The 10,151-nt window shown below is 38.2% G+C and overlaps 1 protein-coding gene across 1 annotated transcript in view; it reads left to right on the forward strand.

The window, feature by feature from the left end:
• The window catches only part of LOC121642211 (transmembrane protein 65-like), a 36,327-nt gene extending 26,685 nt beyond the window's left edge, over positions 1-9,642 (forward strand). The window contains exons 6-8 of the mRNA XM_041988802.1: positions 1,634-1,676; positions 6,929-7,034; positions 7,401-9,642. Of these exons, the coding sequence (XP_041844736.1) occupies positions 1,634-1,676; positions 6,929-7,034; positions 7,401-7,550 (299 nt within the window). The 3' untranslated portion in view covers positions 7,551-9,642. The remainder of the gene's footprint in view (positions 1-1,633; positions 1,677-6,928; positions 7,035-7,400) is intronic.
• Positions 9,643-10,151: the final 509 nt, after the last annotated feature.

The raw sequence follows: 10,151 nt of genomic DNA on the forward strand, positions 1-10,151 counted from the left end.
AATGGAGAGAAAAACCAAAGCAAATCACAGGCTTTATTTTTTCTCTAAGGAGACACTTCCACACTAATTTACAAGCAACAGAACAAGCAAAAGTGTTTCACTGCAAGGTTTGTGCACTGCCTGTAGACCAAAACAAAGTGTGTCATGAGCCACACCTCCCTCAACCTCTCCCCTCACCCCCATCTCACCTAGTCTGAGAGGAGAGGGAGGCGGCGAATCACATGAATGTACACGAACATGCGGCCAGACCGGCTGGTGAATACGAGGCTGGAGATCAACACAGAGAGACGGCATGCTATACTCCAGATGAAATTACACCTCTAGTTCTTCACACAATGATTTTTTAATTCCTAGAAATAACGAATTTCCGCTTATTGTCCCTGCAAAGTAACTTCCTCCAGATGGTGGTTCTTCAGACTCCAGCACTACTCCAATAAATGGCAGAAAATAGAAATTATGGAAGATGGATGGGAGGCAGGTTTGCTCTTTGTTCTGTTTAATACGTTTTTCCAACGTTCTGCTCTGATTATTCATGTGAAGTCACGTCTGTCTGACTCTGTAATGAGCCCAGTGTCATGGATTTATCAGTCATTCTTTATGGATTAGTACTGACCAACATTCACCCTAAAATCATCATTTTCGGTATCAACATCTAATTAAAGTGCTTTTCCAGATGCAAACCAGCAGAATTCTTGTTTGTAGTAAGTTCTGGGCCAATGCAGGTTATAACAGCATTTTCAACTTCAGCTATTTATTTGGTTAATGATGTGGCTCTTCCCTTGTCAAGAAGCAAAGCATAGAAGGGAGGGTGTGTATCCCAGCCCACTGTAGGTATGTAAAAAATGATGCTATTATCTCTCCTACAAAGGCGCTCAACCAGATTGTAGACGGAAGCTGTCATCAAACACTTGTCAAACAAAAGATCATGTTGCTCGTCAAAGCCAGGGAACTTTATTCAGACTAAGTCTGCCTAGTCGTGAGACATCTAAAGAATAACTATTCAATGTTAAGGTTGTCTAATTTATTGGCAGGGGGAGCAGAAGAAGCATAGGTCTCCACGTCTCAAGTAACTTCCTACAGCTCCTTCTGAGCTGATCCTATGCCAGGTATATATATATATATATATATATATATATTGCCCTCATTAAGTCATCAGCTTGTTGTGTCTGGGGAAACCTCTCAAGTGGAGCCCTCAGGGGCATCTTTATCACGAGTTTAAACCATCTCTACTGGCTCATTTTTGTATAGAGTGGGTCGACTCTGAACCGCTTTCTTATTGCCAAATGTTTAACCTGATCTTGGACAGTAAGCCCATCTCCCTAAGGAGAAACACCTCTATGCACATGAGAGATATATCTGTAAAAACTAATTCTGGTAATTATGATCCATTGCTCCTTTGTTTCAAGTTGTTTTCGTCTCAGTTACATTCATTACAGTTGTGAAACTTTTGGCTTACTTTATATATTGTCTGTAAAGTCACCAAATGTGATAACTTATTAATATGAATACCACCACTAAATCAGTTCATATGCAGCTATGTGATATTCTGTATACTGCAACTCTGGGCTGTCGTCAGTTTTAAATCCTTGTAGTTCATTTTGTAATCATGTCTGTCTTTTTACATTTTCTGCAGCTGCTGCTCTTGGCAACCTGGTATCTGATCTGGCAGGACTGGGGTAAGGATTACACACATACACAGAGACACAGAGCCAAAGGGATCTGATTTCTGTTAAGAGTCTGCACATCATTACAGGTTAGAGAAGGACACCAGTTCAAGCTGTTCAGCGAAATTCAGAACCCCAGTTATCATTTACTCAGTATGAAAATCTACATATAGACATTGAGACAATGCAGTGTTTCCAGATGCATTAAAAACACATTCAAACAAAGACTAAATGATGGCAAAGACAACGAGACATCTTTGCTATATTATTGTTATAGTTATTGTTATTTGGTAATGTAACACATTGTTAATCTTTATCATTGTCGAAGAGATCATGCAAAGATTAAAGACAGTGAAAACATGGAAAATGCTCATGCCGTTGCAGTGTGACAGTGTGATGAATTAGTAACGTTCTCAGCAGACGGACAGTTTTGCTGCCATTCAATCATCATCAGAGCTGTTGTGGTCAGCTTGTCAAGGTGAGAGTTGAAAGGATCGGACTGAGAATTGTTTTTGATGGATTCATGGCAATGAAACTGAAGGCTGTTTATCTGCTGTATAATCTCAGAGGAGCTCCTGTTGCATTACAGCCTGTGTGTGTTTGTGATAGGAAAAGCGTGTACTCTATAAGCTCTATACCTGGATTAGACTGCGAGTCAGCAGCACTTAAGTATCAGCAGAGTGCTGAGAAAGAGGCTCAGTGAAGTTTTTGCTGAGGTTTTGAGTGAAGCTGTGGCTGAGAGGGTGACAGGTGAGGAAATGCCAGATGACACTTTACTGCTTGCAGTTTTCTATAAGATGTTGGTGGACGAGTCAGAAAAGTTCTGTTTCCAGAAAGTTTTACCGCTGCTTGAACTGATCCGTGTTTCTCTTTTCTAATTGCTATCATGATTAAATCAAATCAAATCAAATTTTATTTATAAAGCGCTTTTCATGCAAAGGCAACACAAAGTGCTTTACATAGTATAAATGAATGCATATTAAAATGAAAAAAAAGAAAATCACAGAACAAAAACAATAAGCCCTTTACACACCCAGTTATGTGACAGATTAAACACCTCCCACCCCCCCCCCCCCCCCCCCCCCCCACCCCCCTCGCCCATCCACACACACACACACACACACACACACACAAACTCTTAATATCTGTCTTTGGCTTGGCGCTGCTGTGAGGAAACGGCATTTTTGGGGACCCATTTACACCAGGAGCCAGTCAAGCCGGTCTGCAGAGGGCAGACCAAGCAGGCTTGACTCCCAGAGTTTAGGATCCCCATAAAGAAACACTGGAGTTAAAAATGTTAAAAATGTTAAAACAGTTAAAACAACGATAAAATAGGGAAACAGTTAAGAAGCTATAATGAAATATAATAAAATAAAATAGATAAATGAGACAGATAAGATAAGATAAGATGAGATAAATAACAGAAAATGAATAAAGTCAAATCAAAAGGCTAAACTAAAAAGGAAGGTCTTGAGCCTCTTCTTAAAAACATCAACAGTCTCTGCAGCCCTGAGGCTCTCTGGCAGGCTGTTCCACAGTTGAGGACCAAAATGATGAAACGAGGCCTCACCGTGTGTTTTAGATCTAACTTTGGGAATAGTTAAAAGGCCGGTACCAGAGGACCTCAGGGTCCGCGAGGGCTCATAATTTGAAAACAAGTCAGATAAATAAGAAGGCCCAAGACCATTACGACATTTATAAACAAGTAAGAGAACCTTAAAATCAATCCTGAAGCGCACGGGGAGCCAATGCAGCGATTTTAAAACCGGTGTAATGTGTTCCCGCCCCCCGGTCCTCGTCAGAACTCGTGCTGCATTAAGCCTTTAATGCAGAGGAAATATCTACTTTCTGATGATGACAAGATGTCACACTCTCTGCTCTCGTCAGCCTTTTACTTACCACCCTGACTGGTTAATAGCAAATGGAAAATGTCTAAATCCATATTTTTGACAGCTGTTCTCTGTTATTGGTTTTGATGGTATTTCTTCTCTCCACACACAGGTTCATATGGATAAAGGTTAGAATACACAGTTTCAGGCAGCATGAATAAGTCACAGCTGTTTCCACCTGCTCCACAGCTGGATTGAAATGCTGCTAATGAGCTTAGTATGAAACTCTTTAGTTTCCATTTGTTAGAAAACGTCAAAGATAATCATTGTCTGGTAATTGTCAGTGACAAAATCTTCAAAGTGTGTGAGTGTTAAGTCACATTTGGTGATATTAAACAAAGATGAATGACAGTATAGATACAGTGCATCTTTTTAATCTGTGTAAAACTTAGATGTTTAGTGCATATTTACTCATTATATTTCCACAGAATAGTTGCAGTATTTTTATCTTTATTTTATTTTTTTATTTTTTATAGATAGGGGGTACTAAGGCTTGTAGTTTGCAATCTTTGCAACCATATCCACACATGCTTTTGTACTTTTTCCTGGAAATCTTTTAATTTCACAATTTAGCTCATGAGTCGATCTGACTTCAGCCTCCGCTGCTGTTTGCATTTCTTATACACACCATGCTTTAGTGTCTTTCTGGGGCATAAAATGCCCCCAGTTTAGTGTTTTTACACTCAGATAAGTGATTCTAAGCTTCTTCTTTGTCATATTTGTGATATCAAAGAAAATGAAATAATTGATTCAGTTTTTGTGTAAGTATAATTTTCCAAATGATAAAAGTGTTTCTCTGGGGTTTTTATTGCTTGTGATGCATCCAGCTCATATTTTATGCTGCTATCTATTTCTCATGCAACAACCAGTACAGTCTCAGGTTGAGGGATAATTCCAAACTTTCCCAAATGTTCTTACTATAATTTAGTATTTTCAGTTGTTGATATGATGTGTTTTGCTTTCTTCCATTGCAAGCATTTGAAAAATTTGGATTGAATTTGTCTCAGCTCCTGTATGTACATTAGGAGGTGTGCAGCAGATAAATCTAAAAGCTTTGGATGATTTAGAGCAGTGGTGGGGAAACCTGCTACTTGTGAGCCACAGCCGTAAAGCTTTTAGATATTTTCCTGCTCTAACACACCTGATTTTAATTAATGAGCTGCTGAACTTCAGCTGTTTGATCCATTTGATTAGGATTAGCTGTGCTGGAGCAAGGGAACATCTAAAACCTGCAGGACTGTGGCTCACAAAGACCAGGGTTCCCCACCCCTGATTTAAAGTTTAGTTTTGGGTGGATGACAAGTTTGCAATTTATATTTTTTTTTAAAAAAAGGGTTTGTCTATCTTTTTCTCAGATAACTACATGCTACTGTCACTCTCCAAACTCCACAGCTCCAGCTGCAGCTGCAGCTTATTTGTGTGTGCAGTCAAGTGTGGATCCATTAGTACCAGTGACTGAACCAGACCTGGGTCATAATATTAAGTTGAATTTCTTTTCTTATACTGTAACTGCTTGAACTGCTCTGCATTTGTGCGCTTTGGCAGCTTAAAAGAGCACATCACAGTCCTCCACATTTTTGGTCATATTACTGTTACTGTGTTTCTAATTGCAGTCAGTTCTATTAAGAAAATAACATTTAATTTTACAGTAATTTCTTTTAACTGGATCAAAAAATCTTTTTCTACTTGCTCCAAGAAACTTGAAGGTTTGATGGTGGACTGCTGCTGAGATGGTTTTTATTTGCAGACCTCTGAAGATCTGATACAGTCCTACTGGCTTTGCAATGGCCTTTTCTTCTTAGTTACTTACTTTGGTCTGATGCTGACTCTGAAGGAGTCCTGGTCTTAACTTCTTCAGTCCCACAATTATTTTTAGCTGATGTTCTCTTGAAACATCAGGAGAACCTTCAACTCAACCACAATCTATTACTGAGCTCCACAGAAAAATGTTTGTGTTTCATGGCTTGGTTTGGGACACGCACGGAGAACACATACCCACAAGTTTTTGCCTTTCTTAGTGCCATCCATGATAAAGCTGGGGCCAGATACACGAATGATGCTTGCAAACAAAGAAAATGCACACCCCATATTCACAAACTATATGAAGAAAGAACAGATCATGGTTACAGCAACTTAAACCTAACATGGTGAATCAGAAATTTAAACCAAGTCAGCTGGAATTTAACACCACAAAGATTAGAATTTCACAGTATAATAGTATATTAGTTTGTCTGGTTTAGTGTAAGAAAATGTTTTACTCCTGATTATCTCCATTGAAGGCTGGGTGACTAAATACAGATTCATCTGCTGCAGATGAGTCGGGTCTTGCCCTCTATTTTCCATTTTCATTTCTTCTGTTCATGTTTCCAGACCTGAGATCAACAATTAAAATGGATTTTCTCTTCTCTATTCTACTACTAGAGCATGCATGTTTCTTTCATAATCCAGCTTGTGCATGTGCACAATAGTTCACAGTAGTTAGATATTAAAAAAGAACCACATGTAAACACTGCTTTGTGAAACTATGGTGTATACACACTATTTTAGTTATTAAACTACCCAGTGTGATTAAACTGACCCTTGGACCATTTGCTGATGGGAAAGTGACAATAATATGTCTGTGCAGCAGGTCTGAAATATTAATAACACAGAAAAAAATGTCTGTTTTAAAGATTTTCTCTGCCTTTGCTTCTTCATTCATCTGAAACCATGAAAAATATGGTAAATTATGCACTGAATACACAGCAGGCTTCCTCTCAACCTCTCCCTGTGACTTGAGCACAACCTGCTGGGATCATGACAGACGGCAACTATGTGGAACTTTAATCTGTTGCTTTTTATGTCATTATTAATAGATTTTAGTCGATTACTATGATGCTCATTACGTGGCTTAATGGATGATGACGTTTTATGCAGAAAGTGTCATTAGGAAACTATTATATGAACAGCCAGAAACATGAATGTCATATTTGTCTGGATAACAATTTATTTTCTTCGTCTTAATATTTCCTCACATTTCTCTTTTTTTTTTTTTCTTTTCCTTTTTTTTTTCTTTTTATTTTTTTTTTCACATTCATATCCAAGGACATGACTATGTCTGCACTGGCACTCTGTTCTCACTTAATGTGATTAGAATAAAGGGATGCAGATACATTAACTTCCACACTTGGTCTTTGACGTCTCAGTTAGGTCATTATGTCTCTGATCCGCTTGAATAAAACTCATCTAATATGAAAACTGTTCATGTGTCTAATTAAAAGCAGGATTGATGATTGATTTGCTTCTGAATACAAGTGAATCATGGAAGTTTACTCTGCTATGTTCTGACTTTTTGTTTTTATTGTCCATCATCTGTCTTGTTTGCCCTGTTTTCAGGCTGGCAGGTTATGTGGAGGCTTTGGCATCTCGGTTGGGGATGCAGATTCCTGACCTGAGCCCAAAACAAGCGGATATGTGGCAGACTAGAGTCAGCTGTCACACGGTTCGTAGGACAAAGTGTCCTTCTAATCTGAGTGTACTCTGAAGTGTGCATTTTCATGCTTTTTAGTTACAGCGTATTGCAGTTGGAAGCGTTTGATCAGGTTCAGTCTTTCCCCGTTGACAAGAGAAACAGATTTCTATGTGATGTACCCTTTCAAGTCACTCAGTCATGCTTAGAGAAACACTAGACGTGAATGATTATTGCTATTCTATGACTGCTGAAGTGTGAAATGCAATTAATTTTAATGGTTATTGTATCGCTGAAAGGCACCTGGTTGAGCCAATTGTTCACGCGTGTTAGAAAACACACAACCAAGTGATTTTGTTCAGATTCATCATTCATATACCTTCCTTCCTTCGTGTGCAGGGTAAAGCCATCGGCGTAGGCATCGGCTGCATCCTCGGTATGTTCCCTCTCCTTTTCTTCAAGGATGATGACGAGAAGAAAGACGGCCAGACTGAGGGAAAGGAGGGAACACAGTCACCACCTGCTTCAGCAGACAGCAGCAAAAACTGAAACTAGCAACTCATTTGAAACAAATATTATCTGGAATCCATTTGATACTTGACTTAATCTGAGACTGATCCTTGCCAAATGTGGAAGGAGAAACGGCCTTTTTAGCAGGCGCTTAACAAGAATCAAACTATCCAAGATATTCTGATCAGGATTGTAGATATTAGATTATAGACTGAACATAAGCACAGGACACTGTTTATCTCTTGGAGAGACAAGACTGAGCTGCTGCTCAGTGTTGCACCGTAACCTCACCTTATCTTTACTTCCTGACATGAACTTATTTATCTAACATTTCAGTGGCTCCGCCTGTGCTGTGAGGGTCCAGTCAGTTACAAAGCTCAGACTGTAGATGCCTAGATGAAAGGTAAAGTGACTGAAAGTCCAAGGCTTCCCTATAGCATTATATCATATTGGGGAACCAGTTTATTCGAACACTATTAGAACTACTGTAGAGAAAAATCTTTACTGTCAGAAATCTTGGCAACTAATAGGGAAAGTGTGAGCAAAGTTCAATGCACTTCGCTTGGTTCAGTGTTAAAATCATGAGGATATTTTCCAGCTACAGGCAGGCAGTTAGATGCTTGATAGTTTCTGAAAGATTTTTTTATTTATTTTTTTGCTCACCTTTCTTTTTCTGGATTGAACTGCTCCTCCGGGATGTAAAGCATGCAACAGTTTTCCTATATCTTTCAAAGAGTAGTTTGAGGAAGAAGGGAAAACTCCACATAGATGAAGGAAGAAACAAAGACTGTGGCACTAAGATAGGACAAAATCCAACAGTTAACCTCTTGAGATATCTTTCCACTTAATTTTGCATTTTAAGAGATGATTGTTTTCGGCTTGTACTAACGCATATTTCTTCCACTACCTCCATTGTGATGTCTGTTTCACTGCCCTTGATTTGTTGACAGACGGAAGGGGATGATGTTTTCTTTTGGTTTCGCAGAAATTCCTCCACAATCCTGCAAATGTTTATCTGCCGGTTTGCTGCCCCTGTAAAGTGTTTAAAATGACCTTTTTCCTTTTAGTATGCAAACTAGGTAACCTGCTGTACATTTTTTTATTATTCATTCTCTTGCTTTTGTTGTTTTTGTGTGTTTTTTTTTAGCTTTGTGCAGTCAGCGCGTAGCCACATAAAAGTCTTATTACGGAGTTTCGTTTGTTTAGAAATTAAAATAGAAAGAAGCAACAAAGGATTTTTCTTAAAGCACTTTCATTTATTTTTATCTCAGTAGTCATAGTCGTGTTTTTTTTCACTGTGTATTCTCTTTTTCTTAAAGGACATTGAAAATATTTGTCAATTAATTTCCCTACCAGGGAAATTACAACTCTGTTACAACCATTGCTAACTTCACTAAAAATGTTTTAAAAACATATGAAGGAGCAATAACTTGTGTGCAATTGTTCTCGCTAGGCGGATGATCCTAAAAAGCGATGTCTGAAGAAAATGAACAAAGAGATTAACATATTTAGTTGGGGTTTTTATTCTGATTGCTTGATTTCCACCTTGCATGCAGTATAATAAAAATGAAGACTAATAATAAATGAAGAAAACACAGACTGAGTATGTCCTTCCATTTTCTAGCACAATATAAGAATTAGTGGAGATACTGAGGATTTATAGGGGAAAGGAGTAAATTGAGGAGGATCAATATGCAAAAAGATGTAGTTATGACTTCACAATATAGATTTTTGTGGCTTCTATTGTGGTTTCTATTTTAACCAGACACTGATGGTCAGGATTGGTTTTGGTGAAGTGTGCAGAGATAATACAGAGACGTAACACAGCCCTCTGCTCTGAAGTTAACTATGTTGGTGGATGTAATAACGAAATAAATAAAACAATGATTGCTTGATTTTGGTTGCAAATGCTGTTGATAGTTTTTAAGAAAAGTAGCTATTGTTTCTTTGAACTGTCAGGAAATTGCTCCTCTGGGGGATTTAAGATCATTTTAAGTGTGTAGTCAGAAAAAGAATAAAATAGTCAAGTTGTGAAATATTGAGACTTTCCATCACTAAACATATTTGTGTTGTTAAAAGAAAAGTAAACAAGATAAAATCCTTTTTAAATGTGTTCAACTAACATTGCGGGGAAAAAGAGCAAATGTTAAACTAAAGCAGGTAAACACTAAGTGTAGGCTGCTCCAGATGTGTATTAAATAAAGCATGCGAAGGAAACATGTATGCTTGAGGACATGTTTTGATTGTGTTGTTGAATGCCATAAAACGGCTGCATATATTTGTTTTGTTCATGCAGCGGGAGGTGATGAGACAAGGCATTGCTTTCCAAGCTTTGTTTCAGCTTAGCATTATGAGTTCACCCACTCGCCGTCATGCCCTGAAGGTGGCACACTTTGGCTAAAATTCCTTTAAACACAAGTTGAACCCCAAAAGGCACAAAAATCTGCACTTCAAGATATCTAAGTAGTTTTAGTCCATTTTTTTCTGCACAGACAGGAATGCTGCTTAACATTCAATAAAAACCTGGTTTCTTCTTGTGTTTCTGTATTTCTAATTAACATATTATGCATGTAATTGTGCAGATTATTTTATTTTATTTTGTGATGTAGTTCATGGTGCTTAAAATACATTGACGCTTTC

This window comes from Melanotaenia boesemani, chromosome 6, assembly GCF_017639745.1.
Source record: "Melanotaenia boesemani isolate fMelBoe1 chromosome 6, fMelBoe1.pri, whole genome shotgun sequence".
In the NCBI taxonomy this organism is placed as follows: Eukaryota; Metazoa; Chordata; class Actinopteri; order Atheriniformes; family Melanotaeniidae; genus Melanotaenia; species Melanotaenia boesemani.